Source organism: Diospyros lotus, chromosome 3, assembly GCF_014633365.1.
Source record: "Diospyros lotus cultivar Yz01 chromosome 3, ASM1463336v1, whole genome shotgun sequence".
Taxonomy (NCBI): Eukaryota; Viridiplantae; Streptophyta; class Magnoliopsida; order Ericales; family Ebenaceae; genus Diospyros; species Diospyros lotus.
In genome coordinates this window covers 1,556,974-1,575,713 of record NC_068340.1, presented here as the reverse complement: position 1 = coordinate 1,575,713, position 18,740 = coordinate 1,556,974, and the positions used below count along the sequence as shown (strand labels likewise).

Here is an 18,740-nt window from a genome sequence, read left to right as displayed (position 1 = left end):
ACTTATAGGCTGCAATATCATAATATATATATATATATTTACCCATAAACTAGTTTTCTTTTAATATAGATAATATATTTTTTATCTAAATTCCTCCTTTATCAAAAATACATACATATATATATTTATAACTAAATTGATAAATTTTCTTGAAAACTTAATAATTAATTAATAATTTAATAAATAGTTTAAAAGGAATAAATTGCAATATTCTAGCCTCAGATAAAAGGAATCCATCAGAAATCAGGATTCGAAATAAACCCACGTCATCATCATAGGCTAGCCTAGAACGCACTCGGGGTCAGTCTTACTCGGCCTCGAGTCGTCTAATAGGGCTTCGTCCTTAGGAATCCGATCAACAAAATGACTCGCCAATCATATCGCCAATTCTAGGAGACCTAAAGAGAACCCAAATTAAACTGACATCGATATCCCGAGTAGGACCAACCTAACCAAGTCATCCTAGGTTCCCGGAAGCGACAAGGGAGAACAAGCCGAGTGGGCCAGCCCAAGGGCTGCCACAACTGGGTCAGTCATGCCCAACACATTGGGCCATCCTAAAACCCAATCGGGCCCCGCCATCCTAGGCTAAAACCTAACCCGACATGCCCAACCCCAAAAGCCCTCATTTCCTTTTTCCTTATATTATTATTTTTTTTTATTTTTATTTCCTTTTATTCTTTTTCCTTCCTTTTCTTTTCTTTTCTTTTCTTTCTTTTTCTTTTCCTTTTTTTTTTTTTTTTCTTTTCTTTCCAACACACTGCCACCGCCGGCGACCGCCGCCGGCCGGCCAAAAATGGCCGACCAATATACCGATACGAAGCCCTCGCCACGAATATCAACATATATTAAAATGAAACCCATCGGACGGTCAGATCTTACTAGATCTGAGATTTAATTTTCGGCCGAAAATAGGGGCGAATCTGGCCGTCGCCGTTCGCCGGCCGCCGGCCATTTTTCGACGATCAGAAACTACCCCGAGGTGCGCAACACTAAGGAGAGCAACATATCCAAAAATGAGAAAGATCGGACGGCTAGATCTTCGTAGATCTAGAGTCGAAGTTTCGGCCAAAAAGAGAAAAAATACTGCCAACGTCGCCGGCCACCGTGGCCGGCGATTTCCAGCGATCCAAGACCGCCACCCAACCCTCTTAAGCAAACCGACCATCATATCCAAGAATCACAAAAATCCAACGGTTGGATCTTCGTAGATCTAACCTCAAACATTCGGCCAACAAGCCCCATCGCGCCTCAAGCCTCATTTCACGAAAACAACAAGCAAAACAGAGAGGATGAAGCCAAAACACTTACCTCCTTGTAGATCGGGGGCACTTTAACGGTGAAAGCGAAGTCGGATCAACGATCGAACGGCCGGATCGCTTGGAATCGAAGATAATCCGAGAGGAAATCAAGAGAAAATAAAAGAGAGAGAGAGAGAGAGATTTTCTGATTTGGGGGGGGGGGCTGCCGAGCGCCTCCCCCTTTTCTTTTTATATTTTTTTGTTTTTTTTTTTTGTTTTAATTAATTATTATATATATAATTTAATTAATTTAATTAATTTAGTTTCTTTTTTTTTTTTTTTTTTTTTGGATCTTTACACTAAAACCCTCCATAATTCTTTTCTAGGGACTCTATCATAGGCCTTTTCTAGATCTATAAACACCATATGTAAATCCTTCTGATGATCTCGATACATTTCCATTAGGCGCCTTAGTAGGTATATAGCTTCCATTGTTGATCTACCGGGCATTAAACCAAACTGATTTTCTGAGACCTCTGTTTCTTTTCTGAGCCCCTACTCTATTACTCTCTCCTAGAGTTTCATAGTATGGCTTATTAACTTAATTCCTCTGTAATTTTCACAATTTTGAACATCTCATTTGTTCTTATATATAGGGACCAAAGTACTATTTCTCCACTCATTTGGCATATTTTTTTATTTAAGAATCGCGTTAAATAATTTCATTAACCAGGAGATATCCTCTTCTCCCATGCATTTCCATGCTTCTATTGGTATATTATCCGGTCCCACCGCCTTATGATTTTTCATCTTTTTTAATGCTTGCCTTATTTCATTTGGACTTAAGCGTCGATAAAATGTATAGCTCACGTTCCCTTAGAAGTTACTAAGATGTCCCAAGTCGCCATCATCATTGAATAATTTTGTGAAATACTTCTTCCATCTCTCCTTAATCACTCTCTCATTCACTAATACATTTTGATTTTCATCTTTTATGCATTTCACTTTATTTAAATTCTTTGTTTTTCTTTCTCTCACTTTAGCTAATTTATATATATCACTTTCTCCATCTTTTGTATCAAGTCGTTTATATAGATTCTCGTATGCTTTTGACCTTGTTTTACTAATAGCTTTTTTTGCTACCTTTTTTTATTCTTTATAATTTTTTTGATTTTCTTCATTGTTGCACTAATATACAGCCTTATAGCAATTTTTCTTATTTTTAATTTTCAATTGCACTTCTTTATTCCACCACCAAGACTCCTTAAGGTTAGGGGCTCTACCATTTATCTTTCCAAGCACTATCTTTGTTGTGTTTCTCAGGGCATTAGCCATTTCTCTCTACATTTGGTTTGTCTGTCCTTCTCCATTCCATTCTCTTCTACCCCTTAATTTTTCTTTGAAAATTAGTTGTTTCTCCCCTTTTAAATCCTACCACCTGATTTTTGGATTTTGTTTTATGTAATTTTTTCTCTTCCAATTTCTTATTTGGACGTTAAGTACTAAAAGTTTATGTTGAGTAGTCAAACACTCTCCCGGTATCACCTTACAATCCCAGCAACATACCCGGTCCTCTTGTCTCATGAGGAAGTAATCTATTTGGGTGCTTGATGTGACATTTTTATATGTGATTAAGTGTTCGTCCCTTTTTTGAACCTAGTATTGGTTATGATGAGTCCATATGCCATTGAAAAATCTAGAATAAACTTACCCTCATTATTAATTTTTCCGAATCCATACCCTCCATGTACCTCTCTATAGTTTCCGTCTCTACCCACGTGACCATTTAAGTCACCTCTTATAATCATTTTCTCTCCTCTTGGTATCATTTGTATGAGTCCCTCTAGGTCCTCCCAGAATTTTGTTTTTATCTCCTCACCTAACCCCGCTTGTGGTGCATACGTATTAAAGATATTCATAGTCATTCTTCCTAGAATAACCTTCACCATAATAATTCTATCCCCTATTCTCTTTACATCCACTACCTCGTCTACTAAGCTTTTATCCATAATGATCCCCACTCCATTTTTTGCTCGATCATTTCCTCTGTACCCTATTTTATATCCATTTTCTGACAAAATTTTTATTTTTTTCCTACCCATCTCGTCTCTTGAAGGCACATAATATTAATCTTTCTCCTAATCATCACATCTACCACTTCCATAGCTTTGCCTGTTAATGTTCCTATGTTCCATGACCCAATCCTTAATCTATGATTTTGTTTTTGGCTTTGACTTTAAATTTGATTTTGTTTTTTGTTTTGGTTTTGATTTTGATTTTGATGTTGGACTAACTTCTTTACCCACATCTGTGCAAGCAAATGTGGGAACGCTTGCTCATTTGTCACTACATCCGGGCGTCGATGCAGCGGTCCTACCTCACTTGACATTACACGCGGGCAATGTAGCGCGTCGCTATGAAGGGTTACGCTCACTCCCAAACGTTTTTTCATAATTTGTTTAGAGTTCATGTTTTGGATTCGACTAAGTTTTACGTTGGCTGTCGACTACCTAACACAACCCTCCTCCTTTATCTGGACTTGGGACCGACAGTGGATAACATCCCTAAGCAAAGTTCAATTGTTATTGTCAAATTACAATAAAATTTATTTGTCTAGGGATTAGTTTGAGCAAAAGTATAAATCAATGTTAAGGGTTTAGGATATCATCTAACGAGACTTTAATGGATCTAGATCGGGTCGAAGTTGGAATTCAACAAGGCGCATGCTTGGAATAGTCTCCAGAATCTTTTCTACAAGGTGCCCGTAAGGATTTTCATGTGACAAACAACATGAGACCCTGATAGAATTTAGCCTCCAGACATGTATTGGATATATTTCTCATAACTTTGTCTAATTTGGCCGTCGGAGGGCTGGCGTGGGGAACTCCCATGCGTGGTCTTCCAACTGTTGTGCTCGCAGGCTAAATCTTAGATGGGTTGCCCTTAGCCTCATAAAATAAAATAAAAATAAAATATCTTGAAAATACGATTTACAATTATAAGAATAGAAACAAAAATAAAGATATAAATACAAAAATTCATAATAATATCCTACTTTGCATAGAAATGGAATCGAAAAATAGATATGATACAAAACGAATTTTTTTAAAAAAGTAAGAAACAAAAACACTAGAAAATATGTAAATAAAAAAATATAGAGACTTTTTTGTAATTATAATTTTTATATCATATAATATGAGAAAAAAATTCATCTTTTAACTTTTTCGTAAACAGAAATATATTTTTGATATTTTTATAATATTATGAAACAGTTTTAAAACGTTTTTTAATTTATAACAAAATTAAAAATATTTTTTAATATTTCTCTAACATTTGAATACAATAAATATTTAAAAATATTAAAATAACACTCTTTTCCGTGCATCATGAACAACAGCACCGATATGTTGCCCGCGTCGAGCAACCTTATGCTGCCCGACACGGGCCCCCACCATGCAACCCCCCCCTCCCAAACCAATTATCCCCACAGATATATATAAATAATTTTATATTTTTTAAATATTACTATAAATTGTTATTTTAAATATTTTAATAATTATAATTAATAATTTATTTACTCTTTTAAATCATAATAAAATTTATATTTATTTTATATTTTTTAATCGTGTCTACCAATAAAGATATAACTAAATTGATCAAATTATTCAGAAAAATTTGACGTGATTTAATTGAGGATGGTGAAATAGAAGATTTAATTGAAATAAAATTTTAAATCTGTTATTATATGGGTTACATCAGTGTTGGGTAACATAAACAGTTTAATATCTAAATAATTTGATCGATTCAATTATATCTATATCTAACCGACACAATTAAAAAAATATAAATTTTATTGTGATTAAAAAAAAATAAATAATTAATTATTAAAATATTTATAATTGTAACTATAATTCTAATTAAATAGACAAGAACTAATAATGTATTTGAATAATAATTTATAATAATATTTAAAAAAATATATAAAATTATATATATATATATATATATATATATTTGGGAGTGAGTTGGGGTGAGGGGCGTCAATCAACGTATCACTGCTGATATATCTAAATTGGTTTAACATAATTGATCTCTTACCTGCATTGAGCACCGCCCCCGCACCCCTCCCCCTCACCCACGTACACCTATCCCCATACATACATGTATACAAATATATAATTTTATATTTTTTAAATATTGTTATAAATTATTAATTATATTTTGTTCCATTAAACTTATAATTACTTTAATAATTATAATTATAATTAATAATTTATTTATTTAATCATAATACATATTTTATATCTTTTTTAATTGTATCTATTAGATAAAAGTGTTATCTAATTGATTAAATTATTCATAAAAGCTTGACATGATTTAATTGGGGAGGGGAGGTGAAATAAGAGATCTAATTAGATAGAGATTTTAAGTTTGTTATTGGTTGGATTAAGTCAGATTCGGGTAACATAAATAGTTTGATATTTTTAATTTTTTAATCTATTTAATTTTAACATCTATTCGATCGAGTTAGTTTGATTTTAGAAAAAATTTGGTCTATTCAATTTGTTGGTTACACTCTTATTTGATAGATACAATTAAAAAAGATATAAAATATGTATAAATTTTTTTGTGATTAAAAAAATAAAATAAATTATTAATTATAGTTATAATTATAATTATTAAAGTAATTATAATTTTAACTAAATAAAATATAATTATAATTTATTTAAATAACAATTTATCGTAATATTTAAAAAATATCGCGTCCGGCAACATAAGAATGCCCGACGTGCGGCAGGAGATCAATTCTGTTATAAACAAAACAAAACAAAACAATGCCCCCTCCATCGTTATTCTAACTGTCAAATAATTTATGGCTCACGTGAGTTGATTGGATTGGATGTGGTCCTACTCCTACTCCTACCCCTACCTAACCAATATGGGTGGCAGTTGCCAAATTGGGATTGGGATTGGGATTGATGCCCGAGAATGGTGTGAACTCCCAGGTGCCCAATAGGTGACAAAAACGGTACAACCATTCAATTAAATCTTGTTACCAAACTTCATGTGATTCTTGTCAAAATTGAATTCCTCAACCATACTAAAATATATTATTTAATTTAGACATTCACTAGTCATATTTGATATTATAATATCATTTTTTTATTATATTATATATTTAATGAATATAAGTATATAATACATTAAAAATGCATCAATAACTTATTCGTTATAAATGCTTGATTTGATAATGAGGGCGTTTTATAAAAATTTCCCCCCTTAGCTATTACAAAATACTATTACCAAATAAGCTACCTTGTCTCATTAAATGATCATTTTATTCTTATTTTTTTGAGTAATTTTTAATTATTACCCTTCTTCTTCAATCTTTTGTCTCTCGTCCGCCCCTGTCACCCCATCATCAACTATTGCCCTTATCTTCTCCGTTAGTAATATATATAAAAATAATTGATAATTAATTTTTATTAAAAATAAATATTTGATGCAATTTTTTTATATTATTTAATAACATGTCTATCTATTTTCGTCTTTTAATCACATTCTGATAACTTATCAATTTTTTTAAACTAAACATATAATTATTAACTAATAACTTAAAAACACATTTATTCAAATATATTATCATATTAAACACTATCTAACTTAAAAGTTTTAAAATACTTAAAAATTTAGTAGCTTAAAAGCTTATAAAAAAAAGTTGTCAAACAGGTCTTAAATTTGTAAAAAATAAACAAGCAGAGAGCAAGAGAAATACTCTGATACTTAAGGTAGACATTGAAGATGATGAAAATCGTATTAAAATAAGTATTAGAGATGTATATTTTTTAGAATAAGTGTTTACTTATTTATATAATGATATAGAGTAATTTTAAATAATACGAGATTAAGATTCTTATAGATAACATTTATTTTAGCATTCTAAAAATTGTTATGATTATGATTCTTACAAATAACATATATCTCGACTAACCCTAATCCTATTGGAATTAGAATTCTTTCGAATAACGTTTATTCTTATAAGTGACGTTTATATTTTCAAAAAAAAATTTAAATATCGAAATTATTTAATTTGTGCATTGCACGAAACCCATCACTTACGAAGAAATTTACACTTAATAACCTAAAAAGTTATTTTGGATTTTTAATTAACTTTTGCCTGTGACACAATAATTTGTGATAATTTTATAACACTTGTGTATTAAGGTAATGGTTAGCCACTCATATTTTTAAATAAAATGTATTTATTATATCTTATTTTTAATATTAAAATAATTTTATTAATTAATTAAATAGTTTAAACGAGAACGATCATCTTATAAAAAACTACTTTCACGTTCAGTTTGAGATCGTTATTTTCGTTGATTAACTAATAAAATATTCAGATATTAAAAATAAAATATAATAAATATAACTTAATTTAAAAAATATAAATGAAAAGGGAAAAGTTCCATTGCAATCTATTGGTACTTATCGCGTAAAAGTGAGAAGTTGGCATATCTCGTGAGACAATAAACTGAAGGGGGAACAGAAAGCGTCCGCAACGCTCCACGTGGAAAGGCTCAGTGTTGAGCCAGCTGTTTTTATCGGCTTGCGTGTCGCACCCGCCGGCGGAGACGATAACTACGACGGCACTTTGCTCGAATATTCACCGTCACCGTCACCGTCACCCATACGATAATATGTTAATTGATTTTTTAATTGGGGCATTGTTTATGGTGGACGAAAATGTTTAAAAAACGCCGATGCATCAGCATATACTTATATTCGTTAAACATATAATATAATATATTAATATAAAAATATTATACCAAATATGACTAGTAAATGTCTAAATTAAATAATATGTGTAAATTTTTCTATAATCGGGAGATTTTGCATAACGTATAAATTAGATAACTTTGATATTTAATTTTTTTTGTGAAGATTTCATGAATAGAATAAATAATCATTCATAAAAAAATTTTATTTTAAAAAGATTTCAAAATATTTGAATAAATACCATTTATAAGAATTTTAATTCTAACGAATTTTAAAATATCAGAATTCTAACTTTAATGGATTTCAAAATGTCAAAATATACGTCATCCTGTAAGAATTGTGGACTATTTGAAATTACTTCATATTACTTCGTAAATAGACAGTCACTCATTTAAAAAATAATACATATTTAATATTAATTTCAATACGATCTTTATTATCTTTAGTGTCTGAATTAAGTATCAGAATGTTTACTCGAGTACCTCCCTGCACTCTCTGACTGTTTTCCTTTCTTATAGGCTCCGATGATGTTTTTTATCAAATAAATTTATTATTATACCTCGACAGCAATAGATTTATTTTTAATTTTAAAATTTTTATAAATTTCAATCTCAATCCAAGCGGAATAAATAATTTAAGATTATATTGTCAGGGTAACGTTATAATAAGAGTTCTAAAAGTAAACGTTATTATAAAATAAAATTATAAAAGTAGTGGATCAGTCGCTAGCGCTTGCGTTAGGGAAAAGGAAGATAGTGGTAATAATATATTAATTATCCATAATAATAGTGTAATTAACATAATCAGGAAAATTAACAGCCAATCATTTGAGTAAACTAAAAATGTTGGGCTGATTTTGATTTGGTAAGGGATCAAGTGGGAAAAAAAATACGAAAGTAAACGGTTGCTAGCGTGGGAAAAAAGTTCAAAAGTAAGCGGTTGCTAGCGTGGGAAAAAAGTTCAAAAGTAAACGGTTGCTAGTGGCTGGCAATTGTGCTACAGATGAACCCATCATCGAGCTCGTTTTAGGGCTGACAACGGGCTAGGCCCGTCCCCGGACCCCAATTCTCTCACAGAATGGATACAAGGTGGAGTTTAGACACCCCAAACTCAATTCTATTACAAGATTTGGTAGGGGAGGGATGAGTAGGGATGCCAATTGTAATCGAAATCGTAGAGAATCGAACTGAAATCGAATCGGTCAACGCGGTTAAAAATCGTTTGACTGGGTAATAGTTTGGTTCGGGAAAAAATCGAACACTGTTTCAATGGGTATGGTTTGGTTATAGTTTTCACTAAAATCAAACTAAAACTCGAACCAAAACCGAACCGAATGGTGGATAATTGAACCGAATCGAATATATATATAATATATAATATAATATGTATAATATGTATATATAATATATATTATATACAATCCCATCCACCTGAGCCCAGCCCACCTAAGGCTAGCTCACCCCAACCCAATTGTCTTGCTTGCAAATCCTTCTTCCCTTCTCTTCTCCTTTCTCTCTCAACCTCACTCTCTCTCACCATCGCTACCTCTCGCTCTTCCGCCCGCCTCCGCCCTTGCTCTCGCTCGCCCTCGCTGGATCTCTTTTGCTCTTGCTAGGGCTCGACCCCTGCTCTCGCTTGCCCTCAATCTCTCTCACCTTTTCTGTCTCATTTCTCTTGCTCCTCCCCACGAGCTCGCCAATCGCCTTCGCTCTTTGCATCTCTCTTGCTCTCGCTAGGGTTCGGCCCCTCTTGCTTTTGCTCGCCCTCGATCTCTCTCACCCTCGCTGCTTCTCGCTCTCTGCCTCATCTCTCTTTATATTAATTTATTTTTTATATTTATAATTTTGTTAGATGGAGTTGGCTCATTCATTTCAAATGAATATGCATCAATTTACGAAGAATATATTAATGTTATTAATGAAGGTATTAACTTTCGTAGCTAATTTTTTTTAGCTTAAATTACAATTTAATTATGCACATATTAATTTATTAATTTTAACAATTGTAGGTTTGGAAATGTGATTTTATATCCAATAAGTTTTGTAACTTTATGCAAGAATAAGGTAACTTTATTAGAATTTATTTTTGTTTGTTGTGAAATTATCAAAAAAATTTATGAATGCTATTGTCTTTGTTTGTTGATATGGATTAAACTAAAAAAATCATGGTTAAACCGAACCGAAATCGAATGATTTGGTTATGGTTTTAAATTTTTAAAATCAAATGGGTAATGATTTGGTTTTGATTTTAGTAATTTAAAATTGGTTTGGTTATGGTTTTGGCAAAAATTGAAACCAGACGAAACCATTACTAACCCTAGGGATGAGATGACTCAAAACTCATTCCCCTATTAACATTTGGGGAGATAGGATCGATCGGGTCCTAACGGATTGAGCAATTACTGTTGTTTTGAACAATTACTATTGATGGGTCGTCGTCGCTGGCTTATTCACAGTTTCACCGGATTTATCATCATTTAGGGGACAGGAAATGGAAATGGAATCGGAATCGCCCTTTTGAAGGTTCCATGCGATACGAGCCGTCGAAGGTGGCCGCCCTTTTGAAGGTTCCATGCGATACGAGCCGTCGAAGGTGGCCAGTGGGATGCCCACCACGCACTGTCGTTAAATCATTGCAAATCCATTACTTTTTGTTTGGGTGACACATTTTCTCGAACACCTTGTAATCAACTTTGAAGATTAGGCTGGCTACCGATAATTAAGAAAGGCCTCACTACTATACATACAACAAGTGCACAAATTGTATGCGTTCGCCCCCATGGTATTATTATATAGATAATGTTGAAACTCATACTTTCCGTTGAAAGTTCAGTAATCTGCCACTGCCAGGGCCATGGCGAAGCCACTAAGGGAAGGAAGGCTTTTCATGGGTCAACAGAGGTGTTCAAGTTCTAGTCAAGACCCAAAAAAATAAAATTCAGATTAGACCATACGGAGAAATCCAATCCGGTCAATTCGATCTTCGGTCCAAAAAAATTTAAAAGACCAATCTTCTATCCAGTCCGATCTAATGTCAAATTTGGACCGAAGACCAAGTAAATACAACAATATATATATTGTTGCATACATGAAACACTGTTTTGTGCAATACTACAGTGTCTATTATGCAAAATGTACATGCAGTGCACATGTAAATGGGACCAATCCGGTCCAGTCATTCCCTATTGGGTCCAGTCTTAGGTCCAAATTTTTTCTAATCTTAGTTCTAGTTCGATCCAAACCCATTTAACATCCCCTAGATGTCCAATGTTTTAGTTAGTGCTTATTAACCAAAAAAAAATTATCTAGTTAGGTTGATTCCACAGATGAGATGTTACACATATATTCAGATTTGGGAAAAAATATTCTTGCCTTGTATTTTTATATATTTTTTTACATGATTATTCAAATTTTTTGTTATTTTAATTATATTCATATACTCAATTTAACTCTTATATTTTGACATGTAAAAAAAAAATAAAAGTGACTTACCTCATTTTAATTTTTGTATTACATGTCAAAATATAAAAATTAAATTAACTCAAAAATACAAAGGTATAATAGAGATAACAAAAATTTAAACTACAACATAATAAAAAGGTTAAAATACAAGAATTACATGACTCAAAAATATAAGTTTAAAATTATACTTAAAATAACGAAAAATTCAAATGATCACAAAAAGAATTCGTGAAGGTACAAAAATAAAAATATAAATTTAGCCATTCAAATTTTAAACACACTATAAATTTTATTTTGATTTTTTTAAGTTTGTATATCATCGTTAATTGCTATATATTTCCAATCTAAATGCATACGGTCAAATTATGATACCACGTCAATATGGCGACTTCATAATACAACAATTAAATCAAAAATTTGGGTGGCAATATTGACGCCCAAATTAACTATTACTAACACACCAAATGTTCAGAAATGAGTTTTAGATGAGCTCAATGAACTGTTAATTTTGAAGTTCCAACGCAACGCAGAAATACACCACAAACTTCAACTCAACTATTGATGAAACAAAACTTACATCAGTAGATTCAGTACCCTGACAGAAGTACAACTGAAATAAGTTCCCTATAGCCATGATTTCAGTACAATGGAAATCATACATCAATCCAGCAGCTTACGATTATGGCAACTGACTCCTCTTCTTTACTAAGATTGCTCCAAAATCCTGTTCTGTCTCTCCCCGCAACTGCAATAGAAAAAATATTACTATATCAGCCAAGAGTTTCAGGTTCAAAACACAGAATCAATCTCAGGGTGCTGCAAAGTCATAAAACTAGACCCCGGATAAGAGATACAAAACATGTGCGATAAAGAAACAATGAAGCGCGAAGAAAGCACATGTCTATACAAGGAACCATAAGTTTATAACGAATCATGAACTAGACAGGGAAAATTTTAAAGCAACAAACCATGTCATAATGCTAGTCATTAAATGTATTGTTACAAATATTATTATTACTATAACTAAAACTTCTTGGTATGGACCACAATATCATGGCTATCACCAACAGGGGAAACTAAATCATGGGAGAGTAAAGAGTATCAATTTGGCTGCAATACGAATAAATAGGGACAGATGCTTAATTTGGCTTCAACAAGAGGGATGCCAGACCAGTCATGCTCCCACTGCAAGAAATCAATCGGAGAACGGAGATGCTCAATATACCGACTAAAGAGGACCCGATGTGCCAACCACCACCTGATCACTCAAACAAGTGAAAGAAAACCACTGCTACTCAAACAGAAATATGTTCTGGAATCTGGACCTCTATGGCAATACACACTCAAACTTACCAGTCAAAACAAACACATAATATGGACCCAGTGGCCCAAGAAATACAGCAAGTACAATGCATTTCAATGCTGTATGGAACTCATCCTACTTAGTTGAAGTACAACTAACAGAGGATACCAAAAAAGGGAGGCTCAAAAAACTAATACACAATATGAACTAAATAAGTACTTTTCCATTCAAGAACGAAATCATAATACCTCACTTGGGGTTCCTAAGGACAATTATTACAGAATCTCCTCGGAGGAACATCTTGCTAATGAATCGATCTTTATTGACTGGATGGGCCTTCTTCTTGCCTTTCCCAGTCTTTGGTACCTGGACAGAGACAAGGTTTAGATGAAGAACGTGCAGGTTAACAAAATTATCACATTAGCGAAAGGAAATGAAGAGATAAGACAGTTATCTGTGATCCAGCATTAACCTCTGTCCACATCTCTCTAACATTTTCCAGCACCATGTTGCAGTGGCGATCAAATGCCCTCACGCGGCCCAGCAGCTTTTTGTTGTTCCTGCAGTTTATAAGCACCTGTTTGGTACAAAAGAGTAAAAATCAGCTTCCACAACTAGAGATATTGAAAAGAAAACAAATTGAAATAGATATAACAATTCCCTTCGGGCTTTACTATCCATGCCTAGACAAAAGAGGGCTCCAAGACCTGAACTTGGGGGATAAACAACACCTTAATTCAACAGGCGGCAACCACCAATTTTTAAAAACTTTAAAGATGCGAATGGCCCCTCTATCAAAATGTCGCCCACATAATAACATAAACCCCAGCTCATGACCAAGAAGATTATGTATTACCTGTGTGTTATTCTTAACACTCATCATTAAAACAGAAAGAGGGCCAGTGCTGAATTCCTCTTCTTCATTCTTGGCCTGTAACGGAAGTGTTAGTGAGAAGAACAAACCTTATATTTAAAAAAAAATCAAGCAACTGGAGAGAGAGCAAGAAGTAGAAGTTAAATGAGGTCTATTTTCACAGAAAATTGGAAAATTATGGTATGCAAAAGTAATGTAAACAAATGTGAATATAACATATGCATACAAAACCCATTTATTATCCTGGAAAATGTGCTGGCGAATAAAATCAGGTAACACTTTTGATGAACACTTAAACAAGAAAACTATTCTTGACCACTCCGGCCTCTGATGTTGACTTCCCAATAGTTTAAATGAAATCACTTTAGGAAGTGGCCAGAACTAACTATAAAGATGGGAACAAAATACTACAAGAACAACAGCAATAACAGTAATAAATAATGCTTATAATAATAAATATAGGAACTTACAGTGGCATCCTCCTCCGTGGGACGACTGCAAAGACAAGCAAAATGCAATTAGTACCCTGAACCCAAGTTTATAAAGATAAAGCATCTAACAAAAAGGCAAACTAAACATGACCATTTAATAAGCATAGAACATACATCCTTGTCAACCAAACTAAATTCGGAAATAATTTTTATGAAAACAAAATTAAATAAATAAGGGAAAATCAAGAACCTTGGGGCAGAAAGGCTCGTGACATTACAGAACTTTAGGAGGATCAAATAAGCATAACTTCGCCACAGCAAAAATAAATTACATACCGAACATAATAAACTATTCCAATTGCAGTAGCATAAACTTCTCATGTTCACCCAACTTAATTGGACATACATAATGACAAGTAATTTTCTATAGAACTTCTGCCCTTGCAAAATTATCCAGCTATATCACCTCACAAGGAAATTGCAAATGATAGAACAAATATTTGTATTCATCAAAAAGATATGGTAGACTAGAAGTTTCTTAATACAAACATTTTGAAGAACAAAACAAAGTGAAGAAAAGAGATGAATTTGAATCTCTGTGGAATTAACAACATAATAGCTGCTATTGCAAGGGTGAAGGAAGTGAGCCACGGGGGTAAAGAGGGATTTGCAGTAAAGGTATCCACTTAAGGGTCCTAGGTCAAGTAAAAATTGGAAAGAGAACTTAAAACGTCAAGCTAGTGACAAGGAGGTCTCAGCCTAAAGTACTTTGAAGACAGACAAGCAGCTAATACTTCAGATCAACGCCCTTATGAACTTTAAGTCATGCAAGCTTAAACTGCACCTTTGATTGTGAATATGAGCGCAAAAAATGGACTAATTTTCCACTGCTACACTTGAAGCCAGGATTTATGGAGGGAAAAAATCTACTTTTTTTGGTTTAATTATCCACAAAAAAGTAGTATACAAACTAATTGCATTTTCCTTTAACTTAGCTCTGAAAAATACTAGATTCCAAACCAAACACATCAAGGATAACACGGTTCATTCTGGTTTCTGAGTGAAAAGTGTATATCACATAATCAGGCCCAGGAATGGATTAGAATGTTGCGCTAGGTCACATAAACCTTTTACATGTTTCTTAGGCCGAAACCCAAAACCCTAGTTCGCATACGCACATGTTTCCAGGAAGCCCTAGCAAATTGATACATAGAGAAGTAGAAATGTCGAAGATACCTCATGTCGACTCTAATCAGAGAACGGAAAACGAAAGCGACTGGTAGATAAAGCTGCAAACACACAGAAGCAGTTCAAATCAAAAGGCTAGGGTTTAAGAGAATAGATAGCGAAAAATGTCACGGTTCCTTCAAACACGCGAAAGAAATCACAAGAAAGTAGAAAAGATGAAACTGATTACATACCGACGCGTGGTAAAGGGCTCGGCCGCTCAGTAGTTCTCTTGCTTTCAGTCGCTAATTCTTCCAACTCTTGTTGCAGCAGACACGAAGATAGAGAAAGAGGGAAGGGGGCGGGGGAGGAGAATATAATTGTACCGGATCGACCGGTCTGGCCCATCAGACCATGAATCGGAACAACGGCTCAGTTAAAAAGATTGATTTTTTAAAAGTCGGCTGAGCCACCATTGAATCAGCGGTTCAATTGTTGCAGCTGTCGAAACACTACCGATTTAGAGTTTAGGTTTTAGTAGCGACATGGGTAACGTTTTTTAATTAAAATATAAATAGAAAAATGTGAAATATAAAAAATAATTAAATTTTTTAAAAAAAAATCACATGATTTCATATTTTAAATTTTTGAGATAAATTTATTTATTTTTTAAATAATTTATCTTAAACTTTGTAAATAAATTATCTTGATAGAGATTTATTTTACTCATTTTAACAAATACTACTTTACTAGTTTAAAAAGAAATCAAACTAGTTCAATCAATATGTAAATCTTAAACTTTTAGAGATCATATTGAGAGCTTCTTTAATCCAACATTTTCTTTGATAAACTTCTTGTTTATTATCGTTCTAACTTCTTATTTATCACGTCTAGCCAACTTCTTCTCCAATCCAACTTTCTCTGGTCTTTCTTATTGACAAGTACTCATTTAATTGTTTGATCTTCTGATGCTTTTCTTCTTGATTCATCTTTCTTTCTTTAACTTTGGATTAATTTGATTGTATGATATTTCTTCTTCTCGATTCATCTATTTTTCTTCAACTTTGAATTAATTTTTGTAGATGTGTAGCAAATATTGACATTTCAAGCAATTTGTAAGGACTAGAAGATAACTTTTTGGAAAATAAATTATAATTTGAATTTTTTTTTGGTAATGTTAGAAACTTAAGAGCTCTCTCGATCACAAACAATCTTTTGTCCAAGCTTATTTCACCGTCTCTAAAACTCGTGGACCGCTTGCTCCACAATTTCAGGTGAACGAACAAGTTCGTCGCAAGTCGAAACTTGACAGAGACAGATTCAAATCCATGAGCTTATGATATATTAACCTCTCAAGTGAGTGCGATGGACCATCTAAACTACTCTGGTTGGTTAGCTAATGTATCAACATCTAAAACTAATATATAAACATCTAAAGTATTCTACATTTTCTCTTCGTTGATCCAGCTTCTTGTTTAAAATCAAGGGACCATGATTCAGTCCCTTAGTTCTAATATTAATCACAATTGTTTTTCAATTTAGTCTGATTTTGCATTGGTCCAAGATTTAAAGATTAATAATAGTTAAAGTAAAAATTAATGCATAATACATAATATACTATATATATAATGCATATGATATTTTAAAATATATATATATATATATGGAGACTGCTATGTTGTCCAATTGCCCAATTAAGAGAGAGAGGGTGGACCCCATACATGTGGCCATAGTATGGGGTCCACCCCTTCTCTCTCAGTTGGACAAATGTTATGTTACTCAACAATGAGCAACATAACAATTTATATATATATATATATATATTAAGAAAGGAAAAAAAAGTATGGATTGGTCTAGATTGGCCGATCCAATCCTAACCCTAATTAATCTTATTTTTATTTAAAACTTTTGTAAATTTTGATTTGAATCTGATCAGGTTTAATATTCACTTTGATTCAATTGAACTCAAACGAATGAACACCCTCATTGGGAATAATTCCTCACATTTTATTAGCGAAAAAATCAACACTTTTATGGTATTCCTTGTTCTAAGTCATCATTTTTGTGTGATGTACATGTTAAACATGTATGAATGTCGTTTGCAACCAATCATGTATCAGGTCATAGTTGGCACATGTCATGATATCAAAGGGATTAATAACCAAAAAGGCATCCACACAATACTGTTATGGGACACATAGTGCAAATGGTTCATCACACCTGTTTTAGAATTTGAGTTATTGCAACATCGCGAATTCAACTCTATCTTTGTGCATGTATTGATAATTTGTACTTGTTTGAGGGGACAAGCTTTGGGGTTCGATACGTGTCGACGTTTGATTTCGGCCGACCGTGATTCGTTTTGGGCCGCGGTGAGTCAATCCAAAAAAATACCGAGAAGGAAGGAAGAAAAAACCCCCCCTCCCCCAAAGTTCCAAGCGTGTACACCAGAATCTTTTACGTGGTTCGGCCAGAACGATGCCTAGTCCACGGCCGCCCTCTGATTATTCTCCCAGAGTGGCGGTATCTGATTATTCTTTTTCTGTCCCTCCTCTTTGCTCCTCATGGCCCCCTTTATTTCCATTTTTCTTGAGGGACTTTTACAATCTAGATAATATATAAAAATACAGTGTTTGTATAATGGGGGACAAATAGTTCTTACCGCCTTCGTAAGACCGGGAGTGGGATCCTCATTACGAGGGGCATGGGCTGTTACAGATAAAGTGATCGGACCCTACCTCTGACTTCTCAGCAGCTTTGCCGCTCATGCGAGCTGGAGATTTTAGGCGAGCGACCTGGATGGCCCAGCGATCTGGAGGATATTTCAGGAGCTCGTTAGTCGATTGCTCCGAGCTCGTTGGGGGATTACCGGGAGCTCGCCGTACGCTCGCTTTACGAGTTCCGGGTCTTTGATGGAGGCTGGACCTTCCTTGACGAGGTCGTCCGGGCCTTCTTGGCCTTGGGTGATTGGGCCGGTCTATCGGACCGAGTCTGGCCCATGCGGGGAGATGCGGGAAATACATATAACATAAGCCCCCCAGTTCGCGGTACGATCTTCGTGCTGGGAACTGACGCGTGCCAGCTGTTCTTCCATCCCTCCAACTTCTGTCCAATCACCTTAAGTCTCGTCGTTCCACGCAGCACGCTTTGTCGGCAGCGCATTTAATGCGCGCCCCCTCCCCATTTCTGCGCATGATTAAACTCGTGGGACCCACAAGCTGTTGTGCGGCCGCTGGATGCCGAGCATGTGATAAGTCGTCATTTGATCCGACGGTTGGGATGGATCAGGCCGTCAGTATAAATAGTGGGGAGTGTCCACCCGCTTCTTCTTTCATGCTATTTTGAAACTCCCTCAAACTTTTGCCTCCCTGCTTTCTTGTTTTTTCTCTCTCGAGGCCTCCGTTATCGCCGTGCTTTCAGACGTCTGCCGTTCTCGTCCGGTGCTTGGTACGAGTCCCCATTCAGTCGTCAAGCGCAGCTTTT

At 34.2% G+C, this 18,740-nt stretch overlaps 1 protein-coding gene across 1 annotated transcript; it reads right to left on the bottom strand.

Annotated features, from left to right (window-relative positions):
* Positions 1 to 11,886: 11,886 nt before the first annotated feature.
* Positions 11,887 to 15,642, bottom strand: LOC127796184 (uncharacterized). The gene is made up of 7 exons (XM_052328197.1): positions 15,512 to 15,642; positions 15,327 to 15,379; positions 14,130 to 14,154; positions 13,642 to 13,716; positions 13,258 to 13,362; positions 13,034 to 13,151; positions 11,887 to 12,227 (listed from the first exon to the last, which is right to left on the bottom strand). The coding sequence occupies exons 2-6, from the start codon at positions 15,329 to 15,331 to the stop codon at positions 13,035 to 13,037; spliced, it is 327 nt and encodes a 108-aa protein (XP_052184157.1). The 5' UTR covers positions 15,332 to 15,379; positions 15,512 to 15,642; the 3' UTR covers positions 11,887 to 12,227; position 13,034.
* Between the last annotated feature and the right edge of the window lie 3,098 nt (positions 15,643 to 18,740).

What these genes read in the sequence shown, in the direction of transcription:
- LOC127796184 (XM_052328197.1), bottom strand. An exon ending in CCACGGAGGAGGATGCCACT is followed by an intron (nt 13,717 to 14,129) that starts GTAAGTTCCTAT and finishes CTTCCGTTACAG; the next exon opens with GCCAAGAATGAAGAAGAGGA. An exon ending in TTAGAGAGATGTGGACAGAG is followed by an intron (nt 13,152 to 13,257) that starts GTTAATGCTGGA and finishes GTCTCTGTCCAG; the next exon opens with GTACCAAAGACTGGGAAAGG.